Source organism: Littorina saxatilis, linkage group LG11 (assembly GCF_037325665.1).
Source record: "Littorina saxatilis isolate snail1 linkage group LG11, US_GU_Lsax_2.0, whole genome shotgun sequence".
NCBI lineage: Eukaryota > Metazoa > Mollusca > Gastropoda > Littorinimorpha > Littorinidae > Littorina > Littorina saxatilis.
Genome location: NC_090255.1, coordinates 40412463 through 40434661, shown reverse-complemented (window position 1 = coordinate 40434661; position 22199 = coordinate 40412463). Strand labels below are relative to the sequence as shown.

The following is a 22199-nucleotide window of genomic DNA, read 5'->3' as shown; positions in this document are numbered from 1 at the left end:
GTTTTAACTTTCTGAGCGTGTTTTTAATCCAAACATATATCTATATCCCATGACCTCCCTTCTTTGTCTCTGTTACTTCAGTATGGGTATATATGTTGTATTTTTATAGCTCAATAAATACATCATGGACTCCAAAAAATATATGATAGTGCAGATTCCGATTTGGGCAAAGAACTACTTTCCTCCCGACCTTTGACCTTGCGCCAAACAAATATATTGTAATACACTCTTAATTGTTTTGCTGCCAAAGAGTTCTATCCGCAGTTTTATTAACCCGTGCATAACACTAGTTTGAACAGTCGAACACTATCACAATGCCCATGGCTACAAACCAAAACAAAAAAACGAGTACCCTCCCTTGCATCGAAGCAGACGACTGTTCGTGAGAGTCTGTCACAGTGTCGGTGTGGGAACTGACAGAAGCTAGGGAGCACAGATAATAGAAGCCCTGTCACATAGACTAATCACACAATCAATACACATTTGGCTCATGTTTTAAATGACAGTTTCGAGTTTGTTTGTCAAACTCAAAGCAACAACACTGGTCTGGTGTCATGCGTAGCGGGACCGAGAAGCCGTCTTACCTGCATGGTTTGGGGTGGCTTCGCTTCGTATCAAACATCGACTGTTTCACGTATTTTGCGAGAAAGTCTACTCTTTTGCCTGGCTCTGCAGTAAGTCCACATTGGCGATGAAGGTATCCAAGAACTTAACATGTGTGCATTTTTCCGTAATCCAGTCATATTCCTTCAAAATGCAATCAATCGGCGGTGACAGACTTGGTGTCAGCAATTCGCGACTTCACCATTTTGGTCCCGTTTCCTCACACCCATACCAGTTTAGGTTCATCCATGCAAACACACTCGCAAAACAGTTTATCACGTAGATACATTTCAAATAGGGAGCAAATGGTTAAATCTAAACCTACATATTTGTTCCCTAAAATTTGCTTCTCTGTCAATAAGCCTGATTGTATAATAATACGTTCGAGAAAAACAACGTGGAATCGATTCTGAATCGAGTAAGCCAAATGGGTGCCAACCCGGTTTCGCCCGTTCTGCCGACCTGAAACGCCGCAACAAAAGAATTGTACGCTTCAACTAAATTAATTTCTATGCGACTTCATTACTTTCTTGCAACTTATGAACCTTTACTTAAAGCTTTTAAATGGTCTGAAAGTAGTGTTACCGCGTACTTATCGATGCACTCATTCGTTTTATTTTTTCAGCGACGGTCACTTAGTTTAAGGTTGCAAAAGGGCCAAGTCTCGCTGGCACCACTGTTTCACTCTCCACAGATCGCAACAGTGCCGCTAGTAGTCTACACTTTGTGTTTGATGGTAGAATGGGATATACAGATTACAACACTCGTGGTTTTTTATATGGCTTGTATTTCAGTCAAGACCCAGCGGGAATATCAATCGAGAGCCACTCGCCAGAGGCTCGTGTCTCCCGATGATATTCATCCGCTGGGTCTTGACTGAAATACAAGCCATATAAAAAACCACTCGTGTTGTAACCTATACATATGTTTTTGGAATCAGGAACCGACAAGGAATAAGATGAAAGTGTTTTTAAATTGATTTAGACAATTTAATTTTGATAATAATTTTTATATATTTAATTTTCAGAGCTTGTTTTTAATCCAAATATAACATATTTATATGTTTTTGGAATCAGCAAATGATGGAGAATAAGATAAACGTAAATTTGGATCGTTTTATAAATTTTTATTTTTTTTTACAATTTTCAGATTTTTAATGACCAAAGTCATTCATTAATTTTTAAGCCACCAAGCTGAAATGCAATACCGAAGTCCGGGCTTCGTCGAAGATTACTTGACCAAAATTTCAACCAATTTGGTTGAAAAATGAGGGCGTGACAGTACCGCCTCAACTTTCACAAAAAGCCGGATATGACGTCATAGAAGACATTTATCCAAAAAAAGGAGAAAAAAAGGTTGGGGATATCATACCCAGGAACTCTCAAGTTTCATGAAGATCGGTCCAGTAGTTTTATCTGAATCGCTCTATACACACACACACACACACACATACACACGCACACACGCACATACACCACGACCCTCGTTTCGATTCCCCCTCGATGTTAAAATATTTAGTCAAAACTTGACTAAATGTAAACAAGTCGCGTAAGGCGAAAATACAATATTTAGTCAAGTAGCTGTCGAACTCACAGAATGAAACTGAACGCAATGCCATTTTTCAGCAAGACCGTATACTCGTAGCATCGTCAGTCCACCGCTCATGGCAAAGGCAGTGAAATTGACAAGAAGAGCGGGGTAGTAGTTGCGCTAAGAAGGATAGCACGCTTTTCTGTACCCCTCTTTGTTTTAACTTTCTGAGCGTGTTTTTAATCCAAACATATCATATCTATATGTTTTTGGAATCAGGAACCGACAAGGAATAAGATGAAAGTGTTTTTAAATTGATTTGGAATCAGCAAATGATGGAGAATAAGATAAACGTAAATTTGGATTGTTTTATCAATTTTTATTTTTTTTTTACAATTTTCCGATTTTTAATGACCAAAGTCATTAATTAATTTTTAAGCCACCAAGGTGAAATGCAATACCGAACCCCGGGCTTCGTCGAAGAATACTTGACCAAAATTTGAACCAATTTGGTTGAAAAATGAGGGCTTGACAGTGCCGCCTCAACTTTCACGAAAAGCCGGATATGACGTCATCAAAGACATTTATCAAAAAAATGAAAAAAACGTTCGGGGATTTCATACCCAGGAACTCTCATGTCAAATTTCATAAAGATCGGTCCAGTAGTTTAGTCTGAATCGCTCTACACACACACACAGACACACACACACACACACACATACACCACGACCCTCGTCTCGATTCCCCCCTCTACGTTAAAATATTTAGTCAAAACTTGACTAAATATAACAAGAAGAGCGGGGTAGTAGTTGCGCTAAGAAGGATAGCACGCTTTTCTGTACCTCTCTTTGTTTTAACTTTCTGAGCGTGTTTTTAATCCAAACATATCATATCTATATGTTTTTGGAATCAGGAACCGACAAGGAATAAGATGAAAGTGTTTTTAAATTGATTTCGACAATTTAATTTTGATAATAATTTTTATATATTTAATTTTCAGAGCTTGTTTTTAATCCGAATATAACATATTTATAAGTTTTTGGAATCAGCAAATGATGGAGAATAAGATAAACGTAAATTTGGATCGTTTTATAAATTTTTATTTTTTTTTACAATTTTCAGATTTTTAATGACCAAAGTCATTCATTAATTTTTAAGCCACCAAGCTGAAATGCAATACCGAAGTCCGGGCTTCGTCGAAGATTACTTGACCAAAATTTCAACCAATTTGGTTGAAAAATGAGGGCGTGACAGTGCCGCCTCAACTTTCACGAAAAGCCGGATATGACGTCATCAAAGACATTTATCAAAAAAATGAAAAAAACATTCGGGGATTTCATACCCAGGAACTCTCATGTCAAATTTCATAAAGATCGGTCCAGTAGTTTAGTCTGAATCGCTCTACACACACACACACACACACACACACGCACACACGCACACACACACAACACCACAACCCTCGTCTCGATTCCCGCTCTATGTTAAAACATTTTGTCAAAACTTGACTAAATGTAAAAAAAGAATCCTTCCTAGTATCTCGTCAAGCTCATTCCTTCAGTTGAAGTTAGTATTGTGTTTGTGGGGTACCTCTAATCCAGCTTAGCTGGGATCACATGGCACCAACACGAAAAAAGGTACACGTGTACGTCCGGACCATTATGTGGGTGGAGGTTGTCCTTGAGCTTAGACGCATCCAGCCATGCGTTGCTCAGAATCACAATAGCCCGCTCAGAGAAAAGTCGCTCTGGATTGGTCTATGCAACGGGCTCACAACGAGGCAAATCGCTTCACGATGGCGACGAAGAAAGCATGATTGCTGCGAGATATGAAAAAAGTTGTACTTCTTAAACTAGTAGACGATTCGGTCAGTGAAATCGTCAGAGAGAATGTAGTTATGATGGGAAATTTAGCTGGGGTAGTCCCTGAACCTTGAAAAGCGGGGGATCCCTCGGGTCACGTCGAAAACCACGCCGAGAAGATCGAAACACGCTATACGGTATCGTAGTGTAAACACCGCCGCCATCTTGCATAACGCGGCGGGCGGTGGGCGAGCATACCAAAGCCGCTCGCCGAGTGCTTCGCGAGCACTTTCCTGCTCTGCTCTAAGAAACGGCTTTTTGTCATTCGCACTGCGAGCGACCCGTGGCGAACCGCTCTGGGCAACTCTTGTTTCGCCCTGCAAACACACCAATTATCGGATCTGGTGACGCGCCTCAGGATGTGTCGCGACCTTCTGAACAAAAACATAGTATCGTATTCACTGGGTATTTGTTCCACGACGAGAAGTAGGGAGATCGTCTGACCTGCGAACGTCAAGAAAAAACAAGTCGCGTAAGGCGAAATTACTACATTTAGTCAAGCTGTGGAACTCACAGAATGAAACTGAACGTAGTCCGCCGCTAGTGCAAAAGGCAGTGAAAGTGACGAGCCTGTTTGGCGCGGTAGCGGTTGCGCTGTGCTTCATTGCACGCTTTACTGTACCTCTCTTCGTTTTAACTTTCTGAGCGTGTTTTTAATCCAAACATATCATATCTATATGTTTTTAAAACGATTTCGGAAATTAAATTTTGATCATAATTGTTATATTTTTAATTTTCAGAGCTTGTTTTTAATCCAAATATAACATATGTATATGTTTTTGGAATCAGAAAATGACGAAAAATAAGATGAAATAGTTTTTGGATCATTTAATAAGAAAATAATTTTAATTACAAGTTTCCAAACAATGACCAAACTCACTCATTAGTGTTTAAGCCACCAAGCTGAAATGCAATAACAAATCCCGGCCTTCGTCGAAGATTGCTTTGCCAAAATTTCAATCAATTTAATTGAAAAATGAGGGTGTGACAGTGCCGCCTCAACTTTTACAAAAAGCCGGATATGACGTCATCAAAGGTATTTATCGAAAAAAAAAGTCCGGGGATATCATACCCAGGAACTCTCATGTCAAATTTCATAAAGATCGGCCCAGTAGTTTAGTCTGAATCGCTCTACACACACACACACGCACACACACACACACACACACACACACACACACACACACACACACCACGACCCTCGTCTCGATTCCCCCCTCTATGTTAAAATATTTAGTCAAAACTTGACTCAATTTCGTGGAGGGAGTGATTTTTTCGTGCCTTGGGGAGTTCTTTTCTCGTACAAAAAGTGTACTCGGAGTAAGAATTTTGTACGAAATATTTACTCCGGAGTAAAATTTTCGTGGAGTAAAAATTTCGTGTTACACCGGCCCGAATTCGAACATGCAACTTCCGATCACAAGTCCAGTGCTCTACCAACTGAGCTACCGGGAAATGAATTGATATAAAACTTGCTCTAAGGCCTTCATGAAGACTTGTCCAGCAGTTACACACACACACACACACATACCACTACCCTAGTCTCGGTTCCTAGTCTTACTTTAAACATTTAGTCAAACTTGACTAGATGTAAATACAAAGCAAGGTACAGAACTTGTTTTGTTGGCAGGCTCTTTATTTGTCTGTTCGTTCACAAAGCGAAGATCCAATCTTATTTGAGTGTAACCAATATAATTCAAGTTGAAAAACACACAGAGACACACACGTACACACGCTAATTATATTTAGTCAAGTTTTGACTAAATATTTTAACATCGAGGGGGAATCGAAACGAGGGTCGTGGTGTATGTGTGTGTGTATGTGTGTGTGTGTGTGTGTGTGTGTGTGTGTGTGTGTGTGTGTGTGTGTGCGTGCGTGCGTGCGTGCGTGCGTGTAGAGCAATTCAGACCAAACTACTGAACCGATCTTTATGAAATTTGACATGAGAGTTCCTGGGTATGATATCCCCATACGTTTTTTTCATTTTTTTGATAAATGTCTTTGATGACGTCATATCCGGCTTTTCGTGAAAGTTGAGGCGGCACTGTCACGCCCTCATTTTTCAACCAAATTGGTTGAAATTTTGGTCAAGTACTCTTCGACGAAGCCCGGGGTTCGGTATTGCATTTCAGCTTGGTGGCTTAAAAATTAATTAATGACTTTGGTCATTAAAAATCTGAAAATTGTAAAAAAAAATAAAAATTTATAAAACGATCCAAATTTACGTTTATCTTATTCTCCATCATTTGCTGATTCCAAAAACATATAAATATGTTATATTTGGATTAAAAACAAGCTCTGAAAATTAAATATATAAAAATTATTATCAAAATTTTTTTTTCGAAATCAATTTAAAAACACTTTCATCTTATTCCTTGTCGGTTCCTGATTCCAAAAATATATAGATATGATATGTTTGGATTAAAAACACGCTCAGAAAGTTAAAACGAAGAGAGGTACAAAAAAGCGTGCTATGCAGCATAGCGTAACCACTACCCCGCTCTTCTTGTCAATTTCACGTTCGACAGCTACTTGACTAAATATTGTATTTTCGCCTTACGCGACTTGTTTCTTTTGCTGTTGTTCTGTCTTTAATTTTTTCGACCTCTACTAAGGCAAGGCAAGGCAAGGCAAAGAATGTATTCAAGAACACGAAAAAACAATACAAGAAAAAGAAAAAGACTGAAATGGAAACTGTTTTCCACATAAATAAACTCATTCCAACGAAAACAAAGAAAAAGATTGTATAACTCAAAAATAGAAATTCACGGGTTATCTATATATATATACGACTTGTGTCTGTGTGTCTGTGTGTCTGTGTGTCTATCTGTGTCTTCGCGATGCACGGCCAAAGTTCTCGATGGATCTCTTTCAAATTTGGTGGCTATATTCAGGTACACCCCGGACACAACCTGGCCGATGAGATATTTCAACAAGTGCTCTCAGCGCGTAGCGCTGAACCGATTTTGGTTTTTCTCTGGATCCATTCCCAGTAACTCTTCCTTAATATCTTCTCCAGTGTTTTCAGCGTTTATCTCCCTTCCTTCGTGTGGCGTCAATCCATATTCCCGTTTCTATTTTTAGAAGGTCGCTGTTGACAACGCTCAATCCATATTCCCGTTATACTATTTTTAGAAGGTCACTGTCCCGGCGAAGCCGGGTATTACTCTTCTCCAGTGTTTTGCGCGTTTATCTCCCTTCCTTCGTGCGGTGCGCCGGGTCCTCGGCGCAGCCGGGTATTCGGCTCGACTTCTTCCCGGCGAAGCGGGTATTCATCTAGTGACTATATACATGTGTACATACCAGTCTACCCTCTCTCTCTCTCTCTCTCTCTCTCTCTCTCTCTCTCTCTCTCTCTCTCTCTCTCTCTCTCTCTCTCTCTCTCTCTCTCTCTCTCTCTCTCTCTCTCTCTCTCTCTCTCTCTCTCTACATGCAATTACGAAAAATCACAGTGATGGAAGACTTCGTTTGGTTATATTTTCATTTGTCCAAAGCATCAGTGTTCATTATATCCACACAAAAACACTCAAAGCTTTAATGACACATTTATTTATGCATGTGTATTCAGCATTGTTTTCACTACGTTACATATTAATATATTTGTGTATAATATGTAATGTGTAAATATTCATATGTTGTTGTTTTTCTCTACCTTTTTTTCTACGTGAATATTCGTGTAAATATGTGATTAGATTAGGGCTGGTTGAAAAAAAGCTCGTTGTATTGCTTATGCCACAACCCTCGAAAAATAAAATTTGATTTGATTCGATTTGATTTGCATATGAACACACTACGAAATACAGAACATATAATCACACGCACAATATCTACATGGACATATTTACACAGATGTATATCGATCACGCGTAGAAAACACCTGGCAAGGAAATAAACACATGGAAAAAACACGCCCTGCGACAGATGAAGAAAAAACAACAACCACTAAATAAACTGCATGTCTCAGATGGAAAGTCAATGCACTGCTCTTCTCTCTACCGTCATAGATTCACTACCCTTGCAATACCTCAGTCCCTGTCAATGGTTGTGATTGATGGTGCTTCATGTCCAACAGGCCATAGTTGTTGTGCATATTAAGAACTAGATTTAATTAGATTCGTCAGCCTTAAACCAAAAATTACAAAAAACAACTGCCAATCTTCACTCCTTACCCCTTTATATGACCCCTTGGCCTCCTCCCTCCCCCATTCTGTTACTCCCTCCTCCTCCCCTTCAACCCCCCTACACGCCCCCCACCCCCCCCCCCCCCCCTACCCCTCCCGGGCCCCAGACATAATTATGACATGTTTCTTCTTTCGCACAGGGGTCCGCATGAACTTAGAATTGACGTAGTGGACTTCGTAACACGAAGTTCTTTTGATCGGAATTCCGATGGCGGGCCGCGCGCAGGCCGCATTCTTTGTGACGTAAAACTTCTTGAAGCCCGCTCTCTCTACATCACGAATGACGCTCAGCCGATGACGCAGCGTCTTCTCGTTGTCTCCCGTCATGTGATACTCCACCAAGAGTTGTCGAACGTTGTCCAGTTGTCGTTCCTGGATCATGTTAATTAAGGACGACCACTCTGCCTCTTCCACGTCCATCTTTAAAACGTCGATGACTTTCTGCAACGAGCGCGTGAAAGGGAATGCATTAATTAGCATTTCAAACAGACAAGTTTCACGACGTCTGTAGTAAGTTGTATGCAACAGACGATTAAACATTATCAAAAACAACAACAACAAAAAACTCGGTACTTATGGAAGTAGAGCAATACACAAACTCAGGATGTAACCCTATCGGGTGTGGACGTGTTGGGACTGAGTTTGTTTCTTCGTTCATGGGCTGAAACTCCCACGGCTTTTACGTGTATGACCGTTTTTACCCCGCCATTTAGGCAGCCATACGCCGCTTTCAGGGGAGCATGCTGGGTATTTTCGTGTTTCTATAACCCACCGAACTCTGACATGGATTACAGGATCTTTTTCGTGCGCACTTGGTCTTGTGCTTGCGTGTACACACAGGGGTGTTCGGACACCGAAGAGAGTCTGCACACAAAGTTGACTCTGAGAAATAAATCTCTCGCCGAACGTGGGGACGAACTCACGCTGACAGCGGCCAACTGGATACAAATCCAGCGCGCTACCGACTGAGCTACATCCCCGTCCCATGTGACTGAGTGAATACTCTTGCTTTGTTGAGGCGAACACTCCACACGGGCTCCTTGTCAACGTTATTCAGACTCACCCCTCGCTAGGGACTAGCCAATTATGTCATGTGAATAAGTTTGCCTCAATAAAAGCAAGAGTGTTCACTCTTTCACTACCCTTATAAACCGGACATAGGCTAAATGTAGGTATTTCCGAACACTGTCTATCACACGTTGCACATTACGGGGTCACTGACCAGTGCAGCACACAGTGAAACGTGTGCATGTTTTCGAAAGGCCACATCACGAATTGCTAATTGGAGCTCATTTTTCAAACACACACACACACACACACATGCACACACACACACACACACACACACTCACAAACACACACACACACACGCGCGCGCACACACACATACACACACACACACTCACACACACACACACACACACACACACACACACACACACACACACACACACACACATGCGCGTAATCACACATAATCTATTATGTTTTGGGTGAGTGAGAGAGAGAGAGTGAGACAAGGGCTTACAGATAGAGAGAGAGAGAGACAGAGAGAGACACAGAGAGAGACAGAGACACACACACACAGACAGACACACAGAACAGATGCTTATTTAAAAGAAAGAAGGAATGGACAGGCTGCCGCATTACGTCTGTGTGGTTGAGCATGTGTCTGAAGCTGGAGAGACTGTGGAGGGTCCACCCGTTGCGCTTTGTCTGTGTCGTTCCCCCGATACCCAGTCGGTAAAACATGACCCGGTCTGACCGCCGGTAGGTCGGCTGCCTCGACATGCTGAAACCACAGTCACTGATGATCATGTTTGATGACGAATCTTCTCGTACGAAGTGTTCAACTGCTCAACTGCTACTAGAACTGTTCACCGGTAACTGAAACTCACGCAACCCTGGACTACCACTGTAGTACTCTCTTCCTAACGGTGAAAATAGAGAATTTTAATGTCTAATTATTTCGCCTCCTAAGGAAGCGATATGGGTTATATGAATTCGAGTTTTACGCCCTCATGGCTTTTGATGAGATACACAAGTGTGTTTAGGTTGTATCAGCCATCTGCACTTATGGTAGAATGACCGAGGTCTTAGGTGCCACTGTGGTGACACGGGGGTGGAACATGGATACCGTCTCTGGGTCTTCACATAAAGTTGACCCGTGTCCGTACTGGACCGGGTTCGAACCTGCGACCTTCCGATCGGAAGTCCAGTGCTCTACCAACTTAGCTACTGGGCCCCCTTCCCAACGGTGTCAGGCTTATCGCCCCTAATTAGCAGCGAGCTCGCAGGCACCGGAATGGCCTTTTCCTGAATACAAGCACTGTCTTTTGCGTGTGTAGTCACTGATGGACGAAACCTCTGCCCTTCCTTGTTCAGCAAGGTGGTTTTTTTCTCGGTTGACAAGTTTCTTTTTACATTTAGTCAAGTTTTGACTAAATGTTTTAACATAGAGGGGGAATCGAGACGAGGGTCGTGGTGTGTGTGTGTGTGTGTGTGTGTGTGTGTGTGTGTGTGTGTGTGTGTGTGTGTGTGTGTGTCTGTACTGTGTGTCTGTCTGTGCGTGTGCGTGTGTAGAGCGATTCAACTAAACTACTCGACCGATCTTTATGAAATTTGACATGAGAGTTTCTGGGAATGATATCCCCGGACGTTTTTTTCTTTTTTTTCGATAAATACCTTTGATGACGTCATATTTGGCTTTTTGTAAAAGTTGAGGCGGCACTGTCACACCTTCATTTTTCAATCAAATTGATCGACATTTTGGCCAAGCAATCTTCGACGAAGGCCGGACTTCGGTATTGCATTCCAGCTTGGTGGCTTAAAAACTAATGAATAAGTTTGGTTATTAAAGATCGGAAACTTGTAATTAAAATTATTTTTTTATTAAACGATCCAAAAATAATTTCATCTTATTCTTCGTCATTGTCTGATTCCGAAAAAAATATATATACATATGTTATATTTGTATTACAAACAAGCTCTGAAAATTAAAAATATCAAAATTATGATCAAAATTAATTTTCCGAAATCGATTTAAAAACAATTTCATCTTATTCCTTGTCGGTTCCCGATTCCAAAAACATATTGGTTGAAAATTTGGTCAAGTAATCTTCGACAAAGCCCGGACTTCGGTATTGCATTTCAGCTTGGTGACTTAAAAATGAATTAATGACTTTGGTCATTAAAAATCTGAACATTGTAAAAAAAAAAAAAATGTTTATAAAACGATCCAAATTTACGTTCATCTTATTCTCCATCATTTTCTGATTCTAAAAACATATAAATATGTTATATTTGGATTAAAAACAAGCTCTGAAAATTAAAAATAAACAAATTATTATCAAAATTAAATTTTCGAAATCAATTTAAAAACTTTCATCTTATTCCTTGACGCTCAGAAAGTTAAAACGAAGAGAGGTACAGAAAAGCGTGCTATCCTTCTCAGCGCAACTACTACCCCGCTCTTCTTGTCAATTTCACTGCCTTTGCCATGAGCATGTATACGGTCTTGCTGAAAAATTGCGTTGCGTTCAGTTTCATTCTGTGAGTTCGACAGCTACTTGACTAAATGTTGTATTTTCGCCTTACCCGACTTGTTACATTTAGTCAAGTTTTGACTAAATGTTTTAACATAGAGGGGAATCGAAATGAGGGTCGTGGTGTATGTGTGTGTGTGTGTGTGTATGTGTGTGTGCGTGCGTGCGTGTAGAGCGATTCAGACCAAACTACTGGACCGATCTTTATGAAATTTTACATGAGAGTTCCTGGGAATACCTTTGATGACGTCATATCCGGCTTTTTGTAAAAGTTGAGGCGGCACTGTCACACCCTCATATTTCAATGAAATAGATTGAAATTTTGGCCAAGCAATCTTCGACAAAGGCCGGACTTCGGTATTGCATTTCAGCTTGGTGGCTTAAAAAATTAATTGATGACATTGGTCATTAAAAATCTGAAAATTGTTAAAAAAATAAAAAAATTATTTATAAAACGATCCAAATTTACGTTCATCTTATTCTTCATCATTTTCTGATTCCAAAAACATATAAATATGTTATATTTGGATTAAAAACAAGCTCTGAAAATTAAAAATATAAAAATTATAATCAAAATTAAATTGTCCAAATCAATTTAAAGACACTTTCATCTTATTCCTTGTCGGTTCCTGATTCCAAAAACATATAGATATGATATGTTTCGATTAAAAACACGCTGAGAAAGTTAAAACGAAAAGTGGTACAGAAAAGCCTGCAATCCTTCTGCGCGCAACTACTACCCCGCTCTTTAATTCTTGTCAATTTCACTGTCTTTGCCGTGAGCGGTGGACTGACGATGCTACGAGTATACGGTCTTGCTGCGTTGCATTGCGTTCAGTTTCATTCTGTGAGTTCGACAGCTACTTGACTAAATGTTGTATTTTCGCCTTACGCGACTTGTTCAATATTCTTATGGTTAGATTTCGCTAAAAAAGTTATGTCAGATGATGGATGAACCATGGGTGAAAAAGTTATAGAAAAAAAATATATGTAAAAAAATATTTTATTTTTGGGTAGCGTGACTCACGCTTCCAATATTGTGTTTTCTGTTTGCTGAGAACATGTGCTTTGCCTAAAAATACTGACCAATCAAATTCATGTCACTATGCTTATAGCCACGCCCAAACAAGTGCAGCAACAGTTCGACACTGGAGCGCTGTCCACGCTTTTTTTTAAACGCACGAAATGCACGGGATTTGAGAGGAGCTTTGTGCTTGGCATTTTCCAAATAAGGATATCCTACTATAAGTACTACGCTAGAATACTACAATGAATTTTCAAACGGCTACACTGGCTTCGTCTTTCCTGATCGAAAGGGGTGTATTGTTGATATTTGTAGATAATAGACTCTGCATTTTAATGGTCAAATGGCGATTTCGGTATAAAAATGTAGACAAGGACCTTTAAATTTGAAACCGCTGTGTTTGGGATGTGTTTCAACACGTTGATTTCTCGCCAAGCTCTTCCGACAAGCTCTGGCTTTTATTTGTTTTGATGTTCAACCCACGTTCCGCCCATGAGAGGAGCGACCCGCGTTTCACACATGTGATATTAAGGTAGATATTAGACCTCGCACCAACAGCTACAGAGTTCGTTTTAAGGTTGGAATTGATCGCACTACACACGAGGGAGAAAAGCTTTAAAAGTAGAGTATGAACGTTCTATTGTTCAAATCAAAATACGGTATTAGTACTTGTTTTATCTTTGCCAGCACATACATAATAACTCCTATTTAGATGAAAAAATGTAACCACACTTTGTATATTTCCCAATTGTTCCTTAAAGTACTATTTATCCTTCGTACGTGAGATGGACCACTCATTACATAACAATATCGTTCACACCACACGTGTGTATATCATGTAAATAAGGTCATGTCATTTAGCTAGTCTGGCAGGGAGGGACCTGCTTATGATGCCAAAGTCACCGAGACAAACGTCATTATGGAGAAAAACAATTGCGCTCGCTCATTCCCCTCAGGAAGGGGCGAGTTAAGAAGGGACGAGGTAGGAAGGGGCGAGGTTTGTTTGTTTGTTTGTTTGTTTGCTTAACGCCCAGCCGACCACGAAGGGCCATATCAGGGCGGTGCTGCTTTGACTTATAACGTGCGCCACACACAAGACAGAAGTCGCAGCACAGGCTTCATGTCTCACCCAGTCACATTATTCTGACACCGGACCAACCAGTCTTAGCACTAACCCCATAATGCCAGACGCCAGGCGGAGCAGCCACTAGATTGCCAATTTTAAAGTCTTAGGTATGACCCGGCCGGGGTTCGAACCCACGACCTCCCGTTCACAGGGCGAGCTAGGAAGGGACGAGTTGGGAAGGGGCGAGTTAGGAAGGGACGAGTAAGAAAGGGGCAAGTTAGAAAGGGGCGAGTAAGAAAGGGGCGAATAAGAAAGGGGCGAGTTAGAAAGGGGCGAGTTAGGAAGGGGCGAGCCGGGGCGTCACCAAAGACAGACAATCGGAATAACACGCAGACGATTGTTGCATGATGAACAGGTGGCGGCGATAGAGCGACCTACATTGAAGGCGAACACTTCCCGCGGAGCTGTATATATATATGTATGGTTTATCACGCCGCAGTCATTCCGCCCAGTAGGAGACAACGGTGTACAGTGTCAACCAACACAGGCATTCCCTGTACAGTACAACTACTCTACATAATGTATGCGACCTGCACTGAAAACGAGAACACTAACATTCAAGAATTTGACATTCTTAATAATCTAGTTGCGGTGCGTCCCGCTAGCGCTACGTGTCGTTTGTGCTACGTATCGTTTGCGCTATTTTATGTAGTGCTATCGATACAAATTGCCAAAACAGCAGTGCTATCGGCACGTAGTGCTATTGCCACAATTCCCACATGCCATTATCACTACGTCTCAATAGAACTACGTGTCGATATCACTATTTTTTGTTAAAACCAATGTACTGTAGCGCTACGTGTCGATTACGCTACGTGTCCTCACAATGGGACTTGAGAGGAGGGGTTTCAACACGCTGCCAAGTTTGACACTATGGGACTTGAGAGGAGGGGTTTGAACACGCTGCCAAGTTAGACACTATGGGACTTGAGAGGAGGGGTTTCAACACGCTGCCAAGTTTGACACTATGGGACTTGAGAGAGGAGGGGTTTCAACACGCTGCCAAGTTTGACACTATGGGACTTGAGAGGAGGGGGTTTGACCACGCTGCCAAGTTAGACACTATGGGACTTGAGAGGAGGGGTTTCAACACGCTGCCAAGTTAGACACTATGGGACTTGAGAGGAGGGGTTTCAACACGCTGCCAAGTTTGACACTATGGGACTTGAGAGGAGGGGTTTGAACACGCTGCCAAGTTAGACACTATGGGACTTGAGAGGAGGGGTTTCAACACGCTGCCAAGTTTGACACTATGGGACTTGAGAGGAGGGGTTTGAACACGCTGCCAAGTTAGACACTATGGGACTTGAGAGGAGGGGTTTGAACACGCTGCCAAGTTTGACACTATGGGACTTGAGAGGAGGGGTTTCAACACGCTGCCAAGTTTGACACTATGGGACTTGAGAGGAGGGGGTTTGACCACGCTGCCAAGTTAGACACTATGGGACTTGAGAGGAGGGGTTTCAACACGCTGCCAAGTTTGACACTATGGGACTTGAGAGGAGGGGTTTGAACACGCTGCCAAGTTTGACACTATGGGACTTGAGAGGAGGGGTTTGAACACGCTGCCAAGTTTGACACTATGGGACTTGAGAGGAGGGGTTTGAACACGCTGCCAAGTTTGACACTATGGGACTTGAGAGGAGGGGTTTCAACACGCTGCCAAGTTAGACACTATGGGACTTGACAGGAGGGGTTTGAACACGCTGCCAAGTTAGACACTATGGGACTTGACAGGAGGGGTTTCAACACGCTGCCAAGTTAGACACTATGGGACTTGAGAGGAGGGGTTTGAACACGCTGCCAAGTTTGACACTATGGGACTTGAGAGGAGGGGTTTGAACACGCTGCCAAGTTTGACACTATGGGACTTGAGAGGAGGGGTTTGAACACGCTGCCAAGTTTGACACTATGGGACTTGAGAGGAGGGGTTTGAACACGCTGCCAAGTTTGACACTATGGGACTTGACAGGAGGGGGTTGAACACGCTGCCAAGTTAGACACTATGGGACTTGAGAGGAGGGGTTTCAACACGCTGCCAAGTTTGACACTATGGGACTTGAGAGGAGGGGTTTGAACACGCTGCCAAGTTAGACACTATGGGACTTGAGAGGAGGGGTTTCAACACGCTGCCAATTTTGACACTATGGGACTTGAGAGGAGGGGTTTGAACACGCTGCCAAGTTTGACACTATGGGACTTGAGAGGAGGGGTTTCAACACGCTGCCAAGTTTGACACTATGGGACTTGAGAGGAGGGGTTTGAACACGCTGCCAAGTTAGACACTATGGGACTTGAGAGGAGGGGTTTGAACACGCTGCCAAGTTTGACACTATGGGACTTGAGAGGAGGGGTTTGAACACGCTGCCAAGTTTGACACTATGGGACTTGACAGGAGGGGGTTGAACACGCTGCCAAGTTAGACACTATGGGACTTGAGAGGAGGGGTTTCAACACGCTGCCAAGTTTGACACTATGGGACTTGAGAGGAGGGGTTTCAACACGCTGCCAAGTTAGACACTATGGGACTTGAGAGGAGGGGTTTGAACACGCTGCCAAGTTTGACACTATGGGACTTGAGAGGAGGGGTTTCAACACGCTGCCAAGTTTGACACTATGGGACTTGAGAGGAGGGGTTTGAACACGCTGCCAAGTTAGACACTATGGGACTTGAGAGGAGGGGTTTCAACACGCTGCCAAGTTTGACACTATGGGACTTGAGAGGAGGGGTTTGAACACGCTGCCAAGTTAGACACTATGGGACTTGAGAGGAGGGGTTTGAACACGCTGCCAAGTTAGACACTATGGGACTTGAGAGGAGGGGTTTCAACACGCTGCCAAGTTTGACACTATGGGACTTGAGAGGAGGGGTTTGAACACGCTGCCAAGTTTGACACTATGGGACTTGAGAGGAGGGGTTTCAACACGCTGCCAAGTTTGACACTATGGGACTTGAGAGGAGGGGTTTGAACACGCTGCCAAGTTAGACACTATGGGACTTGAGAGGAGGGGTTTGAACACGCTGCCAAGTTTGACACTATGGGACTTGAGAGGAGGGGGTTGAACACGCTGCCAAGTTTGACACTATGGGACTTGAGAGGAGGGGGTTGAACACGCTGCCAAGTTAGACACTATGGGACTTGAGAGGAGGGGTTTCAACACGCTGCCAAGTTTGACACTATGGGACTTGAGAGGAGGGGTTTCAACACGCTGCCAAGTTAGACACTATGGGACTTGAGAGGAGGGGTTTGAACACGCTGCCAAGTTTGACACTATGGGACTTGAGAGGAGGGGTTTCAACACGCTGCCAAGTTTGACACTATGGGACTTGAGAGGAGGGGTTTGAACACGCTGCCAAGTTAGACACTATGGGACTTGAGAGGAGGGGTTTCAACACGCTGCCAAGTTTGACACTATGGGACTTGAGAGGAGGGGTTTCAACACGCTGCCAAGTTAGACACTATGGGACTTGAGAGGAGGGGTTTGAACACGCTGCCAAGTTTGACACTATGGGACTTGAGAGGAGGGGTTTGAACACGCTGCCAAGTTAGACACTATGGGACTTGAGAGGAGGGGTTTGAACACGCTGCCAAGTTTGACACTATGGGACTTGAGAGGAGGGGTTTCAACACGCTGCCAAGTTAGACACTATGGGACTTGAGAGGAGGGGTTTCAACACGCTGCCAAGTTAGACACTATGGGACTTGAGAGGAGGGGTTTGAACACGCTGCCAAGTTTGACACTATGGGACTTGAGAGGAGGGGTTTCAACACGCTGCCAAGTTAGACACTATGGGACTTGAGAGGAGGGGTTTGAACACGCTGCCAAGTTAGACACTATGGGACTTGAGAGGAGGGGTTTGAACACGCTGCCAAGTTTGACACTATGGGACTTGAGAGGAGGGGTTTCAACACGCTGCCAAGTTTGACACTATGGGACTTGAGAGGAGGGGTTTCAACACGCTGCCAAGTTTGACACTATGGGACTTGAGAGGAGGTGGTTTGAACACGCCGCCAAGTTAGACACTATGGGACTTGAGAGGAGGTGGTTTGACCACGCTGCCAAGTTAGACACTATGGGACTTGAGAGGAGGTGGTTTGACCACGCTGCCAAGTTAGACACTATGGGACTTGAGAGGAGGGGTTTGAACACGCTGCCAAGTTTGACACTATGGGACTTGAGAGGAGGGGTTTGAACACGCTGCCAAGTTAGACACTATGGGACTTGAGAGGAGGGGTTTCAACACGCTGCCAAGTTTGACACTATGGGACTTGAGAGGAGGGGTTTCAACACGCTGCCAAGTTTGACACTATGGGACTTGAGAGGAGGGGTTTCAACACGCTGCCAAGTTAGACACTATGGGACTTGAGAGGAGGGGTTTGAACACGCTGCCAAGTTTGACACTATGGGACTTGAGAGGAGGGGTTTCAACACGCTGCCAAGTTAGACACTATGGGACTTGAGAGGAGGGGTTTGAACACGCTGCCAAGTTTGACACTATGGGACTTGAGAGGAGGGGTTTGAACACGCTGCCAAGTTAGACACTATGGGACTTGAGAGGAGGGGTTTCAACACGCTGCCAAGTTTGACACTATGGGACTTGAGAGGAGGGGTTTCAACACGCTGCCAAGTTTGACACTATGGGACTTGAGAGGAGGGGTTTCAACACGCTGCCAAGTTAGACACTATGGGACTTGAGAGGAGGGGTTTCAACACGCTGCCAAGTTTGACACTATGGGACTTGAGAGGAGGGGTTTCAACACGCTGCCAAGTTTGACACTATGGGACTTGAGAGGAGGGGTTTCAACACGCTGCCAAGTTTGACACTATGGGACTTGAGAGGAGGGGTTTGAACACGCTGCCAAGTTAGACACTATGGGACTTGAGAGGAGGGGTTTCAACACGCTGCCAAGTTTGACACTATGGGACTTGAGAGGAGGGGTTTGAACACGCTGCCAAGTTTGACACTATGGGACTTGAGAGGAGGGGTTTCAACACGCTGCCAAGTTTGACACTATGGGACTTGAGAGGAGGGGTTTGAACACGCTGCCAAGTTTGACACTATGGGACTTGAGAGGAGGGGTTTCAACACGCTGCCAAGTTTGACACTATGGGACTTGAGAGGAGGTGGTTTGACCACGCTGCCAAGTTAGACACTATGGGACTTGAGAGGAGGGGTTTCAACACGCTGCCAAGTTTGACACTATGGGACTTGACAGGAGGGGGTTGAACACGCTGCCAAGTTAGACACTATGGGACTTGAGAGGAGGGGTTTGAACACGCTGCCAAGTTTGACACTATGGGACTTGAGAGGAGGGGTTTCAACACGCTGCCAAGTTTGACACTATGGGACTTGAGAGGAGGGGTTTCAACACGCTGCCAAGTTAGACACTATGGGACTTGAGAGGAGGGGTTTCAACACGCTGCCAAGTTAGACACTATGGGACTTGAGAGGAGGGGTTTCAACACGCTGCCAAGTTAGACACTATGGGACTTGAGAGGAGGGGTTTCAACACGCTGCCAAGTTTGACACTATGGGACTTGAGAGGAGGGGTTTCAACACGCTGCCAAGTTTGACACTATGGGACTTGAGAGGAGGTGGTTTGACCACGCTGCCAAGTTAGACACTATGGGACTTGAGAGGAGGGGTTTCAACACGCTGCCAAGTTTGACACTATGGGACTTGAGAGGAGGGGTTTCAACACGCTGCCAAGTTTGACACTATGGGACTTGAGAGGAGGGGTTTGAACACGCTGCCAAGTTAGACACTATGGGACTTGAGAGGAGGGGTTTCAACACGCTGCCAAGTTTGACACTATGGGACTTGAGAGGAGGGGTTTCAACACGCTGCCAAGTTAGACACTATGGGACTTGAGAGGAGGGGTTTCAACACGCTGCCAAGTTAGACACTATGGGACTTGAGAGGAGGGGTTTCAACACGCTGCCAAGTTTGACACTATGGGACTTGAGAGGAGGGGTTTCAACACGCTGCCAAGTTTGACACTATGGGACTTGAGAGGAGGGGTTTCAACACGCTGCCAAGTTAGACACTATGGGACTTGAGAGGAGGGGTTTGAACACGCTGCCAAGTTTGACACTATGGGACTTGAGAGGAGGGGTTTGAACACGCTGCCAAGTTTGACACTATGGGACTTGAGAGGAGGGGTTTGAACACGCTGCCAAGTTTGACACTATGGGACTTGAGAGGAGGGGTTTGAACACGCTGCCAAGTTAGACACTATGGGACTTGAGAGGAGGGGTTTGAACACGCTGCCAAGTTTGACACTATGGGACTTGAGAGGAGGGGTTTCAACACGCTGCCAAGTTTGACACTATGGGACTTGAGAGGAGGGGTTTGAACACGCTGCCAAGTTTGACACTATGGGACTTGAGAGGAGGGGTTTGAACACGCTGCCAAGTTTGACACTATGGGACTTGAGAGGAGGGGGTTGAACACGCTGCAAAGTTTGACACTATGGGACTTGAGAGGAGGGGTTTCAACACGCTGCAAAGTTTGACACTATGGGACTTGAGAGGAGGGGGTTGAACACGCTGCCAAGTTAGACACTATGGGACTTGAGAGGAGGGGTTTGAACACGCTGCCAAGTTAGACACTATGGGACTTGAGAGGAGGGGTTTCAACACGCTGCCAAGTTTGACACTATGGGACTTGAGAGGAGGGGTTTGACCACGCTGCCAAGTTTGACACTATGGGACTTGAGAGGAGGGGTTTGAACACGCTGCCAAGTTTGACACTATGGGACTTGAGAGGAGGGGGTTTGAACACGCTGCCAAGTTTGACACTATGGGACTTGAGAGGAGGGGTTTGAACACGCTGCCAAGTTTGACACTATGGGACTTGAGAGGAGGGGTTTGAACACGCTGCCAAGTTTGACACTATGGGACTTGAGAGGAGGGGTTTGAACACGCTGCCAAGTTTGACACTATGGGACTTGAGAGGAGGGGTTTCAACACGCTGCCAAGTTTGACACTATGGGACTTGAGAGGAGGGGGTTTGAACACGCTGCCAAGTTAGACACTATGGGACTTGAGAGGAGGGGTTTGACCACGCTGCCAAGTTTGACACTATGGGACTTGAGAGGAGGGGTTTGAACACGCTGCCAAGTTAGACACTATGGGACTTGAGAGGAGGGGTTTGACCACGCTGCCAAGTTAGACACTATGGGACTTGAGAGGAGGGGTTTCAACACGCTGCCAAGTTTGACACTATGGGACTTGAGAGGAGGGGTTTGAACACGCTGCCAAGTTTGACACTATGGGACTTGAGAGGAGGGGTTTGAACACGCTGCCAAGTTAGACACTATGGGACTTGAGAGGAGGGGTTTCAACACGCTGCCAAGTTTGACACTTTGGGACTTGAGAGGAGGGGTTTGAACACGCTGCCAAGTTTGACACTATGGGACTTGAGAGGAGGGGTTTGAACACGCTGCCAAGTTAGACACTATGGGACTTGAGAGGAGGGGTTTCAACACGCTGCCAAGTTAGACACTATGGGACTTGAGAGGAGGGGTTTGAACACGCTGCCAAGTTAGACACTATGGGACTTGAGAGGAGGGGTTTGAACACGCTGCCAAGTTTGACACTATGGGACTTGAGAGGAGGGGTTTCAACACGCTGCCAAGTTTGACACTATGGGACTTGAGAGGAGGGGTTTGAACACGCTGCCAAGTTTGACACTATGGGACTTGAGAGGAGGGGTTTCAACACGCTGCCAAGTTTGACACTATGGGACTTGAGAGGAGGGGTTTGAACACGCTGCCAAGTTTGACACTATGGGACTTGAGAGGAGGGGTTTGAACACGCTGCCAAGTTAGACACTATGGGACTTGAGAGGAGGGGTTTCAACACGCTGCCAAGTTTGACACTATGGGACTTGAGAGGAGGGGTTTGAACACGCTGCCAAGTTTGACACTATGGGACTTGAGAGGAGGGGTTTCAACACGCTGCCAAGTTTGACACTATGGGACTTGAGAGGAGGGGTTTGAACACGCTGCCAAGTTTGACACTATGGGACTTGAGAGGAGGGGTTTGAACACGCTGCCAAGTTAGACACTATGGGACTTGAGAGGAGGGGTTTGACCACGCTGCCAAGTTAGACACTATGAGACTTGAGAGGAGGGGTTTGAACACGCTGCCAAGTTTGACACTATGGGACTTGAGAGGAGGGGTTTGAACACGCTGCCAAGTTTGACACTATGGGACTTGAGAGGAGGGGTTTGAACACGCTGCCAAGTTAGACACTATGGGACTTGAGAGGAGGGGTTTCAACACGCTGCCAAGTTTGACACTATGGGACTTGAGAGGAGG

General features: G+C 44.4%; 1 protein-coding gene across 1 annotated transcript in view; it reads right to left on the bottom strand.

Annotated features, from left to right (window-relative positions):
• Positions 1–8263: 8263 nt before the first annotated feature.
• Positions 8264–22199, bottom strand: part of LOC138980733 (probable methyltransferase-like protein 24) — a 40286-nt gene continuing 26350 nt past the window's right edge. Inside the window, exons 8-9 of the mRNA XM_070353638.1 lie at positions 9827–9968; positions 8264–8617 (exon numbers count right to left, since the gene is read on the bottom strand). Coding sequence (XP_070209739.1) covers positions 8264–8617; positions 9827–9968 — 496 coding nt within the window. The remainder of the gene's footprint in view (positions 8618–9826; positions 9969–22199) is intronic.